The sequence below is a fragment of the Equus przewalskii genome, chromosome 2 (genome assembly GCF_037783145.1).
Source record: "Equus przewalskii isolate Varuska chromosome 2, EquPr2, whole genome shotgun sequence".
Lineage (NCBI taxonomy): Eukaryota > Metazoa > Chordata > Mammalia > Perissodactyla > Equidae > Equus > Equus przewalskii.
The window spans coordinates 75462600-75480170 of NC_091832.1; the positions used below are offsets into that span (position 1 = coordinate 75462600).

A 17571-nucleotide genomic window follows, 5' to 3' on the forward strand; every position below is an offset into this window, starting at 1 on the left:
AGTAAATCTTCATGACCTTGGAATAGGCAACTGTTTGTTAGATATGACGCCAAAGAACAAGTGACAAAAGAAAAGCTGACAAATGAGACTTAATTGAAATTAGAACCTTTTTATGTTTCAAAGGATAGTATCAAGAAAGTGAAAAGACAGCCCACAAAATGGGAGGAAATATTTCCAAATCTTATATCTCATAAGGGACTTGTATCCAGAATATATGAAGAATGCTTACAATTCAACAACAAAAAGACAAATTGCCCAATTAAAATATGTGCAAAGGGGATGAACAGACATTTTCCAAAGAAGACATACAAAGGGCCAAAGAGCTCATGAAAAGATGTCCAACATAATTAGTCATGAGGGAAATGCAAATGAAAACCACACCGAGAATGAGATACTACTTCACATTTGGATGGCAAAAATAAAAAAGACAGTGTGCTGATGAGGATGTGGAGAAATTGGAATTCTCATACATTGCTAACGGCATTGTAAAATGGCACAGCCACTTTGGAAAACACTTTGGTAGTTTCTCAAAAACTAAGCATATGACCCACAATTCTAATCCTAGGTATCTACCAAAGATAATTGAAAGTGTATGTCCATACAAAAACTTGTACATGAATATTTATAGGAACACCATTCATAATAGACAAAAGTGAGAAACAACCCAAATGTCTATCAACTGATGAAGATAGAAACAAAATGGCATAAATAAAGTGCAATATTATTTGGCCATAAAATGGAATGAGGTATTGATACAGCTACAACATGGATAAATCTTGAAAACATTATGCTAAGTGAAAGAAGCCACTCACCAAAAGCCACATACTGTATGACTGCACTTACATGAAATGTCCATAATAGGCAGATGCATAGAGTCAGAAAGTAGATTGGTGATTGCCAGGGGCTGGAGAGGGGGGGAATGGGGGGTGACTGCTAATGGGCATAGGGTTTCTCTTTAGGGTGATGATAATATCTGGAATTAGTGTTGATGGTTGCACAACTTTGTAAATATGATAAAAAGCCATTGAATTGTTTACTTAAATTGGATTTTATGGTATGTGAATTATATATCACTGTTAAAAATTACATAAAGCACAATTGCTGCATTGAAGGTTTAACAATCTAGATCTAGCAATAGGAAATCCATTTATTCAAGCAGCTGATATATACAAGGTACTCTTCTTGACAATTGGGGATGTTTCAGAAATATCTGACTGCCGTCCTCTTCCTTTCCCCAACAATTCAGTCTTAGAGCTATCGGGGGCAGCCTAGCAAAGGAATTGCTGCTCCAGAATGAGGAGTTGGGGAACTGTGGCAGTTCAAAGCAAAGTGAGAGGCATCTGCTGGGGGCAACCTGGGGCGGGGTGTTGGATTCCAAATGGGGTAAGAGGGGCAAGCCTAAGGTGGAGGGGGTGGTGGTAGCAATGGGACATTGGTTACAGACAGGAAGACTGGTCAAATAAGTAAGTAAATAAAGAGAATGGGGGCCAGGTTTGCCACTATAGGACAAAAGAGTTACAAATATGGAAAGAGAGAAAACAAAACGAACCCTCTGATGAATCCTGTGTAATTTTGTCTGATATGGCTGTGTGAGAGTGGCACCCTGATAATAAAAAAATCCCTAGCACCCAGATCTTGGCTTCTAACACCACTTTCCACTAAAAGGAACTAGAGTTCCCTCAAGAAATGATTATTCGAGAACTGGGGAAGGGAAAGATGAATTTGGAACATCTTTTTGTGTTAAAAAGCAAGGAAATGTTCAAAGAATAACAAGGCTATTTCAGAAGGACACAGAAGCCAGATTGAAAGGCTCCCACTAGCCAAATCTGGGACAACTTGGGCATCAAAATGAGTGTTATTAATGGATTATATTCCATTGAATAAAGTAGGAAATCATGAGTCCCTACTGATATAAACAAATTAATGAATAAATGGAAAGTTTGATATGGGATGAGATATTTACATAATTTCAAAGTATTTTCTCACAAAATACTAACAACAAAAAGGCAAAGGAATTTTACAAAGGAGAAGCCTGGCTGATATCACCTTAATCAAGTGACCTAAGTGAACCTCACCAGCAATGGGACAAGTCGCACCATGGCCTTTCTGTGTTATTCCCACTCAAAGATGCATAACCTGAATCTAATCAAGAAGAAACATAAGACAAAGCCAATTTGAGGGACATCTAAAACATAACTGGCCTGTGTTCTTCAAAATCATCAAGGCTGTGTGAAATTTACAGGAAGATTGAGAAACTGTTCCAGATTGAAGGAAACTAAAGAGTGAGAAAACTGAATGCAATATCTGATTCTGAACTGGATCCTTTTGCAAAATGGACATTACAGGGACAACCGGAAAATTTGAATGGTGTCTGAGGATTAGATGGTGGTAATAAAAACATGTTAATTTTCTGATTTCCTCTGATTTTGATGGTTATATTGAGGTTATGTAGAATATCTTTGTAGGAATTACACACTCAAGTATTTGGGGATCATGAGTATCGTGTCAATAATATATTTTCAAATGATTCAGGAAAATAAGCTTTTGTACTGTGCTTCCACTTTTCTATAAGCTTAAAATCATTTCAAGAAGCAACAAATCTGAGGGCCTGCCCTGTGGCCGAGTGGTTATGTTTGCACACTCTGCTTTGGCAGCTCAGAGTTCTGCGAGTTCGGGTCCTGGGCGTGGACATGGCACAGTTCATCATGCCATGCTGAGGCAATGTCCCACATAGCTCAACCAGAGGCACTCACAGCTGGAATATACAACTATGTACTGCGGGGCTTTGGGGAGAAGAAAAAGGGGGGAAAAGGGAAAAAATTGAGAAACAAATCTGACCTTGGGACCTACTTAACATAAGAATTAATAGTAAGAATATTACACTCTTAGTGTAATGTTTGGTTGCATTATTTATTTGGGGGTTTGTGTTTACTGATATGTGTTTGTCACTAACACTAAACCATCACTGATGGCCCGGCATTGGTGTTCCATTTGGAGCCAAACCTTCTGCTCCTTGGTTTACCCTTTTTGACTTTTGTGGCGCATTTGTAAGTTCAATATGCTGTGTGTAAATCTCCATAGTTGACGTGGCTAGTATTTTTATAAGAACTTCAGAATCTTTGAATTACAACTAATTTTTAACTTTCCGTTGCTCCTGGTGATTCAAGATTCAGCAACATAGGATATTCTGAATTTAAAATAAAAGATTATAAAATATTTCAGCACTTAAATGAAGACTAAATACATGCAACGATTTTTCTTTTCTAAACTATTCGGCATAATTACTTCTATAATACATTATTTTTAAGAAAATATGGCACATTTGCATGAAATGGTTTTCTGTGAATCATTAATCAAGCTAATATGAACTATAAACAATACTTGTTCCATAGATTCTAACCATTAGCTATCTTGCCCTTTAAACTTTCTTGAGATTATTCCCTGCTATTAATTTGTACTTGTAATAACAAAACTCAGACAAACCAGACTGTTGGGATCCCTTCCTGCACACCTGCCACTGGTGGGAGGGGAAAAGGAGGCTGCAGGAGAGGGGGAGTGGAGAGGAGTGGGAAGGAAAGTAGATAACCTCCAAAGTAATTCAGCTCTGATCTTCTCTCTCCTGTCCTCATTACTCCATCCATCACCGATTCAACTATGTGTCAGGCAGGGTAATAGGCACTGGGGACGCAATGATGAATGAGACACATTCTGGGCTCTTTAAGCAGCACTGAGTTCAGAGGCAGACTGCTGGGCTAGAAATTTAAGTGTATTCTGATAGTTTCTACAAAAGAAGTCAAATACAATGTGCTATCAAAGGAGAAAAACTGCTGCCTGACAAGAATAAGGAAAGTCTTCACAGAAGAGGTGACATTTAAAGCCTTGGCTGCAGTTTGTCAGGAAAGGAGGAGGAAGGGAGCTGTAAGCAGAAGGAAAAGTTGAAGCAGAAGGCTGAAGGTCTGAAAGCACGGCTTCTGGGAGCCCCTGGAGGGTTGGGGGAGAACACAGTGAAGTGCAGTGTGTGTGTCTGAGAGAAGGCAGAGGCTGCAGAGCAGACCAGAAAGGCCCATGTGGGCAGACCATTTAAAAAAAGAAAACAGACAAAAAACAACACAGCAATAACAAACACCTCTGTGTTCTATGCTAAGGAATTTGGACTTTATTCTGAAGCTATGGGGTGTCAGTGGAGGTTTTGCTGGAGAGTGGCATGGTCTTCTCCCTCCCAACACAAGGATTCTGTGATTCTGGGGTGTGGGAAGGGAGTGTCTTACCCCTGCCCACTGCTGGGAGAATTGCCGGCTCTCTCCCTTCATTTAGCTCTGCTCTAACATTACCTCCTCTCCGCCTGCCTACCCTGACGAAAATAGCATGCCCTTCATTTCTATTTCTTATCTGGCTTTATTTTTCTCCATGGTACTTCCTAAATATTCCCAAATATTTGACCTATTTCCCTGTTTATTGTCTGTCTCCCTTACTGGTATGATAAGCTCTATGCTAACAGGGACTTTGTCCTATTATTGCTGTCTCTCCGTGCCTCATACTGTGCTGAACGTACAGTGAGCGTATGTTCTGGAATGAGTGAAGAGCAATACAGACCTGCCACAAATCTTGGTCCAAAGATTTGGGAACGCATAAAACTCAGATTCTAGGAAGGGAAACTCAGTGGCCAAGAGACTCTGAGCCTCCAGGTAGAGGGATGGTTGGGTAAGAAGCCCCAAGAAGATCTCTAGAGCAACAGCCTTCCACATGAGATGGTGAATCCTTACCCTGTGATCCTTTTTGTCTTTTTCCCCAGAGCTGACCCTTTGTAATGACAAGGCAGGACTCAGAAAATATTCTAATTTAGGGGTGTTGGAACCCAGGCAAGGATTTCACTGGGAAAGAGAGTGAAGCCTCGATCTTTTCTCCAGCACATTTTGAAGCCAGAGACTGGAAACACGAAGCTGGTCTTTTCCTGAACTACCCTGAGATCTCGAAATGGGCAACCCATGTCCTGCAGAACTCGTGGGTCTCATGAGGTCTCAGCCTGAACATGCCATCTTCAACTTCCCAGCATCTTGCATGCTTGGCTCTGAAGGACATGAGGGGCAGTCATGCTACAGGGGCAAATTCATCAGGAGTTACCTGAATCTCCAGCAGCTGGATGTCCAGAAACTTCAAACACTGGCTCATGGCTCAGGTCCTTAGCTTTCAAAGCCACCTGGCTAGAAGTCACTTCAAATACAAGACAGACAGACAAATCTCAACTATCGGAAAAATGGCGGCCTTGTTTCTAGATCTTTCCAATTTGAAAACCAACTAATTTCTTTCTCTTTCAGGCAACCAAAACCTTGTATTATGGACGCACTAGGAAAATACAGTCGTGCTTTTATTGCCTGGCATATGGGTGATTTTGAGCACACTAATCAAAGAAATTCCAAATGGGCTATCCTCGTTAGGCAAAGTAAGGCAGCATTGCCAAGAGCTTCCAGACCACCTAAGTTGCCACAGCTACCCATAAAGGAGGAGGTATGATCATTTGCTTTTCTAAATAATCATAGAAAACATCAAGCTGTTTTAACATATGAATTAGAGAATGCTGTTTAATGGTAATACTACTAATAATCAGCTTTACAGCTCCTTTTAACCAATCAAAACATCTTGTAATTTATATTGGATTTCCACAGTAATGTCTATTCTGTGGATAGGGGGATGTTATTGCCATCTTATAGCTAAAGAAAACAAGAGGTTGTGGGGTTCAGTCCTTACAACTGCTTATTTATCATATGGTTTAACCTGGAGAGAATGGCCTTCTCCTTGATTTCCAAAACCTGAGAAAGCTCTCAATTTGTGAAATGGAGGTAAATTTACAACCCCTCTTAAAACCCTTATAGACCGGTGAGCAATGTAAGAATATACCAGTTCAAATTCAAGGTGTTTTTTCCCATTACTATCTATGAAATCTTGAGCAAGTTGCGTAATTTCCCTAAATGGTTTTATTAATAACTAAAATAGGAATAATAGTAACTGTCCTGAATATTTTGTAGAGATATCACGAGGATCAAGTAAAGAATGTGTAAGTATGTATTCAAGTCAACAACTCTTTCCTGTATAATGCACAGCAAAAAGCACTTTGTAGTAGTCCAGTGTTTCTTTTTTTTTAATGTTTTTTTATTTTTTAATTGTAGTAACGTTGGATTATAACATTACATAGCTTTTGCTTTAGGAAATGTGGACATTTTAACGGTGTTAATTCTTCCAATCCAAGAGCACAGAATATCTTTCCATTTCTTTGTGTCTTCTTTGATTTCTTTCAATAATGTTTTATAGTTTTTGGCGTACAGATCTTTCACCTCTTTGGTTAAGTTTATTCCTATGTATTTTATTCTTTTTGTTGCAATTGTAAATGGGATTGTATTCTTAATTTCTCTTTCTGCTACTTCGTTGTTAGTGTATAGAAATGCAACCGATTTTTGTACATTGATTTTGTCTCCCGCGACTTGACTGTATTCCTTTATTATTTCTAAAAGTTTTTTAGTGGAATCTTTAGGGTTTTCTAGATATAAAATCATGTCATCTGCAAAGAGTGACAGTTTCACTTCTTCTTTTCCAATGTGGATCCCTTTTATTTCTTTTTCTTGCCTCATTGCTCTGGCTAGGACTTCCAACACTATGTTAAATAACAGTAGTGACAGTAGGCATCCTTGTCTGGTTCCTGTTCTTAGAGGGATAGCTTTCAGTTTTTCTCCATTGAGAATGATATTTACTGGGTTTGTCATATATGGCCTTTACTATGTTTAGGTATTTTCCTTCTATACCCATTTTATTTAGAGTTTTTGTCATAAATGGATGCTGTATCTTGTCAAAAGCTTTCTCTGCAACTACTGAGATGATCATGTGATTTTTATTCTTCATTTTGTTAATGTGATGTATCACGTTGACAGATTTGCGGATGTTGAACCATCCCTGCATCCCTGGAATGAAACCCACTTGATCATGATGTATGATCTTTTTAATGTATTGTTGTATTCGATTTGCTAGTATTTTGTTGAGGATTTTTGCATTGATGTTTATCAGTGATATTGGCCTGTAATTTTCTTTTTTTGTGTTGTCCTTGTCTGGTTTCAGTATCAGGATAATGTTGGCTTCATAGAATGAGTTAGGAAGCCTCCCCTCCTCTTCAATTTTTTGGAAGAGTTTGAGAAGGATAGATATTAATCTTCTTTGAATGTTTGGTAGAATTCACCAGGGAAGCCATCTGGTCCTGGACTTTTATTTTTTGGGAGGTTTTTGATTGCTGTTTCGATCTCCTTACTGGTGATCGGTCTATTCAAATTTTCTACTTCTTCTTGGTCCAGTTTTGGAAGCTTTTGGATGTACATCATAATATATTTCGAATTCTGTGTAGATTACATCATGTTCACCACCCAAAAACTAATTATAGTCCATCCCCTCACATGTGAGCCTAATCACCCCTTTTGCCCTCCCCCACTCCCCTATGGTAACCACCAATCCAGTCTCCAATGCTATGTGTTTGTTTGTCGTTGTTTTTATCTTCCACTTATGAGCGAGATCATACAGTATTTGCCTTTCTCCCTCTGACTTATTTCACTCAGCATAAGACCCTCAACGTCCATCCATGTTGTCACAAATGGCCGGATTTCATCATTACTTATGGCTGAGTAGTAGTCCATCGTGTATAAATACCACATCTTCTTTATCCATTGGTTCCTTGATGGGCACCTAGGTTGCTTCCAAGTCTTGGCTATTGTGTACAATGCTGCAATGAACATAGGGGTGCAGGTATCTTTATGCCTTTACCTTTTCAAGTTCTTTGGATAAATACCCAGCAGTGGGATAGCTGGATCATACGGCAGATCTATTCTTAATTTTCTGAGGCTACTCCATGCTGCTTTCCATAGTGGCTGCACCAGTTTGCACTCCCACCAGCCAGTGTACAAGTGTTCCCTTCTCTCCACAACCTCTCCAACATTTGTTGTTTCCTGTCTTGTTAATTATAGCCATTCTGACCAGAGTGAGGTGATACCTCATTGTAGTTTTGATTTGCATTTCCCTGATAGCTAATGATCTTGAGCATCTAGGCCTGTTGGCCATCCGTATATCTTCTTTGGAGAGATCTCTGTTCAGATCCTTTGCCCATTTTTTAATTGGGTTGTTGGGGGGTATTTTGTTGAGCTGTATGAGTTCTTTGTATATTTTGGATATTAACCCCTTGTCTGATATATGGTTTGCAAATATCTTCTCCCAATTGTTAGGTTGTCTTTTCGTTTCGTTGATGGTTTTGTTTGCTGTGCGGAAGCTTTTTAGTTTGATGTAGTCCCATTTGTTCATTTTTTCTATTGTTTGCCTTGCCCGGTCAGACATGGGACTTGAAAATATGCTGCTCAGACCGATGTCAAAGAGTGTACTGCCTATGTTTTCTTCTAGAAATTTCATGGTTTCGGGTCTTACATTTAAGTCTTTAGTCCATTTTGAGTTGATTTTTGTGCATGATATAAGGGAATGGTCTACTTTCATTCTTTTGCATGTGGCTGTCCAGTTTTCCCAAAACCATTTATTGAAGAGACTCTCTTTTCTCCATCGTATGCTCTTGGCTCCCTCGTCGAATATTAGGTGTCCGTAAATGTGTGGGTTTACTTCTGGGCTCTCGATTCTGTTCCATTTATCTGTGTGTCTGTTTTTGTGCCAGTACCATGTTGTTTTGGTTACTATGGCTTTGTAGTATATTTTGAAATCAGGGAGTGTGATACCTCCAGCTGTTCTTTTTTCTCAGGAATCCTTTGGCTACTCAGGGTCTTTTGTTGTTCCATATAAATTTTAGGATTCTTTGTTCTATTTCTGTGAAAAATGTTGTTGGAACTTTGATAGGGATTGTGTTGAATCCATAGATTGCTCTCTTTTTCTCTTGGTGAGTCTAGCTAAGGGTTTGTCAATTTTGTTTATCTTTTCAAAGAACCAGTTCTTGGTTTCATTAATTTTTTCTATTGTTTTTTTAGTCTCTATTTCATTTATTTCTGCTCTGATTTTTATTATTTCCTTCCTTCTGCTGATTTTGGGCTTTGTTTGTTGCTCTTTTTCCAGTACCTTTAGATGCGCTTTTAGATTGTCTATTTGGGATTTTTCTTCTTTGTTGAGGTAGGCCTGAATTGCTATAAACTTCCCTCTTAGAACCACTTTTGCTGTATCCCAGATTTTGGCATGTCGTATTTTCATTTTCATTTGTCTCCAGGAATTTTTTGATTTCTCCTTTGATTTCTTCATTGACCCAATCGTTGTTCAGTAGCATTTTGGTTAATCTCCACATCTTTGTAGCTTTTCTGGTTATCTTCCTGTAGTTGATTTCTAGTTTCATACCTTTGTGGTCAGAAAAGATGCATGGTATTATTTCGATCTTCTTAAATTTATTGAGACTTGTTTTGTGGCCTAATATGTGATCAATCCTGGAGAACGTTCCATGTGCATTTGAAAAGAATGTGTATTCTGTGGTTTTTGGATGGAATGTCCTGTGTGTATATCTACTAAGTCCATCTGGTCTAATGTGTCCTTTAAGGCCAGTATTTCCTTATTGATCTTCTGTTTGGATGATCTATCCATTGGTGTAAGTCGAGTGTGAAAGTCCCCTACTACAACTGTGTTATTGTCTATTTCTCCTTTTATGTCTGTTAATACTTGCTTTATATATTTAGGTGCTTCTATGTTGGGTGCATAGATATTTACAAGTGTTATATTTTCTTGTTGGATTGTTCCCTTTATCATTATGTAGTGCCCATCTTTGTCTCTTGTTACAGTTTTTGTTTTAAAGTCTATTTTGTCTGATATAAGTATTGTTACCCCCACTTTCTTTTCTTTGCCATTTGCGTGGAATATCTTTTTCCATCCTTTCACTTTCAGTTTGTGAGTGTCTTTAGGTCTGAAGTGTGTCTCTTGTGTGCAGTATATACATGGGTCTTGTTTTTTTACCCAATTAGCCACTCTATGGCATTTGATTGAAGCATTTAGTCCATTGACGTTTAAAGTAGCTATTGATAAATATGTATTTATTGCCATTTTGTTACTGTTTTTTCTGGGTGTTTTAGTAGTTCTCTGTTCCTTTCTTTTTCTCTTGCTCTCTTCCCTTATGGTTTGATGGCTGTCTTTAGTAATATGTTTGATTTCTTTTCTCTTACTTTTTTTCTTGCTTATTAAAGGTTTCTGATTTGTGATTATCATGAGGATCCTATGTAATATTCTATGTATATAACAGTCTCTATTGAGTTGATAGATTCTAGCTTGACCTCTTTCTAAAAGCTCTATGTTTTTACTCTCTTCCTCCCACATTTTATGTTTTTCAAATCATGTATAATCTCTTCTTTAGTGTGTGTCTATCCATTACCCTCTTATCATTGAAATAGGCGATTTTAGTACATTTGTCTTTTAACCTTCATATTATCTTCACAGGTAGTTGATCCGCTGCCTTTACTATATTTTTACCTTTACAAGTGATTTTATTGCCTGTTTTTTTTGTTGTTTTATTTTTTTGATATATATACATACATACATATATATATTTATCTTTATTTGTGGTCATTGCTTTCCCACTTAAATAAGTCCCTCCAGCATTTCTTGTAGAACTGGTTTCTTGGTGATAAACTCCTTTAATTGTTGCTTGTCTGGGAAGCTCTTAATCTCTCCTTCTATTCTGAATGACAACCTTGATGGATAGAGTATTCTTGGCTGTAGGTTTTTTCCTTTTAGCACTTTAAATACATCATGCCATTCTCTTCTCACCTATAGAGTCTCAGCTGAGAAGTCCATTGATAGCCTGATGGGCTTCCCTTTGTATGTCACTTGTGGCCTTTCTCTTGCTGCTTTTAGGATTCTTTATCTTTAATTTTGGATTTTAATTAAAATATGTCTTGGTGTGGGCCTCTTTGGGCTTATCTTGTTTGGAGCTCTCTGTGTTTCCTGAACTTGGATGTCTGTTTCCTTCCTCAGGTTAGGAAAATTTTCATCTATTATTTCTTCAAATAAATTTTCTGCCCCTTTGTCTCTCTCTTCTCCTTCTTGGACACCTATAATCCAAATGTTAGCACGCTTGATATTGTCCCAGAATTCCCTTAGACTGTTCTCATTCTGTGTAATTCTTTTTTCTGTTCTGCTTGGGTGATTTCCTAGTCTTTTGTCTAGTTTGCTGATCCGTTCTTCTGCATCCTCTACCCTGCTATTGAGTCCCTCTAGTGAATTTTTCACTTCCAGGATTGTATTCTTCATTTCTGATTGGGTTTTGTTTTTTTTTTTTATATCTTCCAGTTCTTTGCTGATGAGCTCCCTGTGTTCATCCAGTCTTCTCCCAATATCTGTGAGCATCCTCATGCTATTTTGTTTGAACTCTTTGTTGAGTTGGTCGCTTGTTTCTGTTTCATTTAGTCCTTTTTCTGGGGTTTTGTCCTGTTCCCTTGCTTGGAAAGCATTCCTTTGTCTCCTCATTATGCCTCCTTCTCTGTGCTTATTTCTATGTATTAGGTGAGTCGGCTATGTCTCCTGATCTTGGAGAAGTGGCCTTATGTATGAGATGCCTAATGAGGCCCAGCAGTGTGCTTCCCTCTCGTCAGGAGACCATAAGAACCAGGAGTGACCCCTCTGTGGGCTACTTGTGTCCTTCTGCTGTGGCAGGGTTGCTCCCACTGCAGGTACCCAGGGAGTCTAGTCTTTCCTTCCCTGGCCAGCTGTTTGTAAATCCGGTTTGGGAGCCTCAGCACCGTTGGCTACAAAGCCTATCAGCACACTCCTATTGCAGTTTTCCTCTTAATTGGGTTGGTACCCAGTGTAGCTGGTTGCTAGGCTCAGGGGCTTATGGTTGTGATGGGCTCAGGCCTACAAGGCTGTTGTCAGTTCTCATAGGAGTGCAGCTGAGTGGGGCTGGCCCTAGGCATGGAGCACTGAATTGTTTCAGGCTTTGGAAGGTGGGGCTGATCCTTTTTATGGCTATTTGTGAAGCACAGGCCTGCTGCTGCTGCTAAGCCTCACACCCCACAGGACCACACACACCATCAACACAGTCCTGGGCCGTGCAAACTTCTCAACCCCCTGGAGTGTACCCTGACGCCGCACTGCAGAGGCCCCCACCTCTCCACCAATGCCCTCTACAATTCACCTGGTCCTCACACTGGCCCTGCCCCACAGAGGCAGACACCCTTGCCTGCCCGTAGAGGATCAAGACACCCAGTCAATGCAGGCTGAAAAGTAGCCTGAGGGCTTGCTGTTAGGTGGGGCCAGTCCCTAGGGCGGGTTGCCTGCCCTGGCTGAACTGGATTAAATCTGAGCTCTAGTGGGCGTGGCAGATCCCTGGGCTAACAGGCCAAGGGATGAACCTCAATGGCGCCCCCAGGGGTCTGTGTCAGCATGCCTGGACCAGTATTTCAATGTTGGTTATGACAATAAATTTCCATGATAGAAAAGGGAATTGAAGAGCTCAGATACATTCCGAGACTCCTGTTCCTTACATGAACTCTCTCCACACTCCTTTGAAGAATCTTGCCAACTCTCTAGAATATTGCTTACCCTCTGTCGCCAGAGATCTGATTCCTTGGCAATTAATTATATTTATTTGAAACGTTCTGTGAGGGAGCTGTAGAAGTCCTTCTTGGTGGGTCCTGACCCAGGGATGCTTTGTATTGAAAAAGGGAGCAGTTCAGCTGCTAACATTCCTATGTGGTCTGAATTTTGGGCTGGGTCCAAATGAGAAGATTTATTGTGGTATGTGGAGGAGGCTTAGATTAGTTACTTTCCATCACTGAACTAATTTTGTGTAGGATTAGAGTGATTATGGATTAAAAGATCCCAAATGACTCCTTCTATGATTCACTAAATCCAGTTGAGATATTTTTGTGCATTTAGAAAAAAATCTGCTAAAAGATTTTATTTTGAAATGATTGCAAACTTACAGAAGAGTTTCAAGAACAGTACAACGTGAACTCCTGATACATTCTTCCCCCAGAATTGTCAGTTATTAATTTTATTTGCTTTAATGCTTACTTTCTATATGTGTGTGTGTGCATAGATATACACACACACACACAATGGTTTGGTTTTCTCCCAAACCATTTGAGGGTAAGTTACGGACATGATGTTCCTTCACCTCTAAATATTTCAAGGTGTATTTCCTAAGGACAAGGATGTTCTCTCACATTACCGCAGTACAATTGTGAGATTCAGGAAATGTAACATTGATATATTATTATCTAATCTATAGTTCATAATAGAATTTTATTAATTGACCCAATGGTGTCCTTTTTTTCCCCCCGATCCAGGATGCAATCTAGGATCATGTATTACATTTAGTCCTCATCTCTCTTTAGTCTCCTTCAATTTGGAGCAGTTCCTCAGTCTTGCTTTTTTTATAACACTTACATTTTTGAAGGGTACAGACCAGTTCTGTAGAATACCTCTCAATTTGGATTTCCCTGACGTTTTCTCACGAGTAGATTCAGGTTATGTGTTTTTGGAAGGAATTGCAGATAAGTGCTTCTATGTCATTGTCAGTGCACCATATGAAAGAGGCACCTGAGGTCAGTTTCACTCATAACTGGTGAGGGTAATCAATTTCTTGGTCACAACACTTCCCTTCCAGAAATAAACAAAATCCTCTATTAATCAAAATAAGCTCTCTCTCTCTTTTTTCTTCATCAACTAGGCTTTCTTCTAAATATCCAGAGATACATTAGAAACGGGTTCTCCACACCCATTTTTCGGACCATCCCCTAGGGTTCTTGTGGATGATCCTTCAATAAGTACTCAACCCCCACCCGCACTTTGAATATAAATCCTCTTCAGTGGAAATAACTTGAATCAAGTGTTCTTATAAATTCAAAAGCAAATAATGAACACAACATGTGTAAAGCTTCTAACATAATGCCTCACACTTGCCACCCATGAGTGGCCACCATTCCCGCACTTACCTGAGATGCCAGCACATCTTCCAGTCTTATGCTGCAAGAATCAGAAGTATGCACTGAAAGCAGCCTTGAAAAAGTAAAAATTTGCCAATGGTATTGAGGGATTTGGGGAAAATTTTGAAAGCATAAACCTATACACACTATCACACACTTTCTCATTAAGACAGATCGCTGAAAATGGGGATATTTTATACTCACATTCTTCAGTTTGGATTTTGACTTATAAACCTAAGTTTGGATGGTAATTACAGTGTTTCCAAAAGTACTATTTATGATACTTAACAGTATGTATCATTCCCGTATATACACATTTACCCAAAATACTCTCACAAATATTTTTTAAAATCAATTGGGAAATTTCTAAACTGTTTCTTCTACTATATTTCCTCAAATTTCTGTTTTTTTAAAGTCACAAAATGTCCCTCACATCCTATCTTCTAGTGCATTTGTTATTTTCCTTTCTTGATCTTTAATTTTTTTCTTTACATAAATAATAGCTGTAAGTGTTGTCAAATTTATGTGTATGTGCCAGACACTTCTAACATCATCGATTTCTATTTCATTTCTTTTCTTGCAAACATTCTCATTGTCCCCCTTCATTCCAATATATGGGTATAATCGCAGTGATTGATATGTTCTTTCCCTCATCTCTTCATTCACACTGAGTGAGGAAGAGTAATTCTCAAATTTTAATGTGCATATGAATTACTTGGGGACAGCATTAAGGTACAGATTCTGATCCAGTTGGTCTGGGATGGGGCTCGAGATTCTTTTTTTTCTTTTGCTAAGGAAGATTTGCCATGAGCTAACATCTGTTGCCAATCTCCCTCTTTTTGTACATGAGCCACCACCCCAGCATGGCCACTGACAGATAGAGTGGTGTAGGTCTGTGCCTGCGAACTGAACCTGGGTTGCTGAAGCAGAGCATGCCGAACTTAACCTCTAGGCCACTGGGGCTGGATGAGATTCTGCATTTCTATCAAGGTCCCAGGCAATGAAGTTGTTGCTAGTCCAGGGATCTTGAGTAGCAAGGTGCTAGAGGATTTGACTAAATTGCTTTTTGAGCTAGGAAGAGAAAGGACTTGATGGAGCAAAGGGGAGAAGGAGACTAGGAAGAATGGATTGACAGGACAGAGAAAATGATAACCTAGTACCTTTGGGGAAGTGCATGTGGTTCAACATGGCTGGATAATAGCGTGCAAAGAGGGGTATCTGGTGGTGAGGCTGGAAAGAGGGACCAGCTGCGTCATTTGAGCTCACGGTGCTAAGGAACTTGGATTTTACTGGGCTGACTTTTAAGCAGAAGTGACCAGATTAAACTTTCATTTTGGAAAGATTAGGCATCAGCCTGGAAGAAGGTTGATTAGAACTGTTTGATATGAAAGGGAGATGAGTTCAGATGGTATTTTGGCAACTCAATTGAGAAATGAGAAGGGACTCAAAGAAGGCAAAGGAAAAGGAGAAAAGGTGATGCATCTGAGACACAAAGAAAGCAGATTCAACAACTCTCAGTGCTGACTGGACGCCTGGAACGGAGGAAGTGGAGGCTGAACCGCAGACCTTGTGTGTGGGGGTGGGTGGCCCAGGTGGCAGTGAGTAGAGAATGAACAGGAAGTAAAGAAGTGAACGCCAAGTAGAGAGCTCTAGAAAATGCTTAGTTGTCAAAGGACGGAGAAATTTAGGATACAGAGGGGGGACGGGGAGAAAAGTTTAATACAGGTGAAACGACTTTTGTTTTCACACTTTATGAGTAGAAAAAGTCAATAGATTGAGAAGTTGAAGATGACGGAAAGGGATGATATCTGAAGACCTGAGGTCCCCAAGAAAGCAGATGGAGATGCACAGCGGTAGGAGCTCACACACGTCTGCAGGGATCAATCTTCAGAGGGAGGGGGCTTTTTTCTTCCTCTGTGAATGAGGCGCCCCCTCCTTCCTTGCCATTTCAGAGGGTTGTTTCTAACTTACGCTTCCCTTGTTCTCCAGCATCTCCTTAGCAGCACATACTCAGTGACTATGTGACTTGTATCTCAACCCTTAAGAGATAGCTGTGAACTCCATTTTTTATCTTAAAAGATCTTTGCTTCCAAGTCTACTTCCTATAATTTGGTATGACGATTTCCTGACTACCTAACTCCATTTTTGGGTCATTATATATTATCACTGGATTGATATCTTAAGTACTTGTATTAGTCAGGGTTCTCCACAGAAACAGAACCAATAGGATGGAGAGAGAGAGAGACTGATGGATCTTAAGGAATTAAAAAATTGGCTCGTGATTGTGGAGGCTGGCAAATCCAAAATCTGCAGGGTAGGCCAGCAGGCTGGAGACCCAGGCAAGAATGATGTCATAGCTCAAGTCCAAAAGCAGTTTGGAGGCAGCATCCTTCTTCGTTGGGGACCTCAGTCTGTTTTCTCTTAAGTCCTTCAACTGACTGGATGAGGCCCACCCTCATTATGGTGGGTTATTTGCTTTACTCATAGTCTACTCTAAATACCTTCACAGCAACATCCACACTGGTGTTTGACCAAATATCTGGGTACCATGGCCTAACCAAGCTGACACATAAAATTAATTGTCACAGCACCCATCTCATCCAGGAGTGAGGAGTAAATAAGGTAACACATGTAAAGCATCTGACAGAACAGTCCAGACACCAGGGAACCAAAAAACAATGCGATGTGTATGTGTGTTTCTAAGTTCTTTCTCAATGGCATGATTTTAAAGCTTCTTGAGGGAATATGGAAACACTTGAAACTTTCATTTAATCCAAAAAAGACTTTGAAATGCCTAATGTTATATAAAACAACATGATTCAGTATGGTATTATATTGCTACAAAAGTTACACTTAACAGCATATTTTTTCCTGAGACTATGTATATCAACGATCTCATCCCTTTCATAGCAAATATTTTATAATGCCCTTTACCTTCCTAAAATAAAATTCATAAATAATATAAACTACTCATATACATAATTTGTAACAGACCAATATAATCCCTAGATGTACCATTTAAGAAGTAACTTATATTAACATATATTAATATATAGACATTGGGGCGCTAGTAGAGTAGAACAGAAAATAGAATGAGGTAGGCAGATGCTTGCATCTGTATGTAGTCTTCATGAACACAACCGCTACTGATGAAGGCTGACACACACACTGCACTGATGCCTCAGATTCCACGAGTACCATAGCTGTTGGTAATGTTGTTTTCCAGATTTATGTCAATTCTTGTTAAAACTCTGAACCTTACAAAGTAAAATCTTTCCTCAATTTATACAACAGTAGCATTCCTGGAAAATTCAGAATATATTAAAATATGGGAAAAATACATTGTGCTTTTACGGAAAGCAGAATCAAATTCTGAGTTTAATTATAAACAGTTTTTTCACCCACATGAATGTCCAGCAGGATATTTAAAAGTCATGCAGAGTGGGGTCGGCTAGGTGGCCAAGTGGTTAAGTTCGCACACTCTGCTTTAGCGGCCCAGGGTTTCCCCGGTTCGGATCCTGGGCGCGGACATGGCACCGCTCATCAAGCCCTGCTGAGGCGGCATCCCACATGCCACAGCTAGAAGGACCCACAACTGAAAATATACAACCATGTACCGGAGGGCTTTGGGGAGAAAAATAAAATC

General features: G+C 39.5%; 1 protein-coding gene across 1 annotated transcript in view; it reads left to right on the forward strand.

The window, feature by feature from the left end:
* The window catches only part of SPMIP2 (sperm microtubule inner protein 2), a 105213-nt gene that overhangs the window by 79549 nt on the left and 8093 nt on the right, over positions 1 to 17571 (forward strand). Inside the window, exon 4 of the mRNA XM_008522689.2 lies at positions 5316 to 5505. Within this exon, the coding sequence (XP_008520911.1) occupies positions 5316 to 5505 (190 nt within the window). The remainder of the gene's footprint in view (positions 1 to 5315; positions 5506 to 17571) is intronic.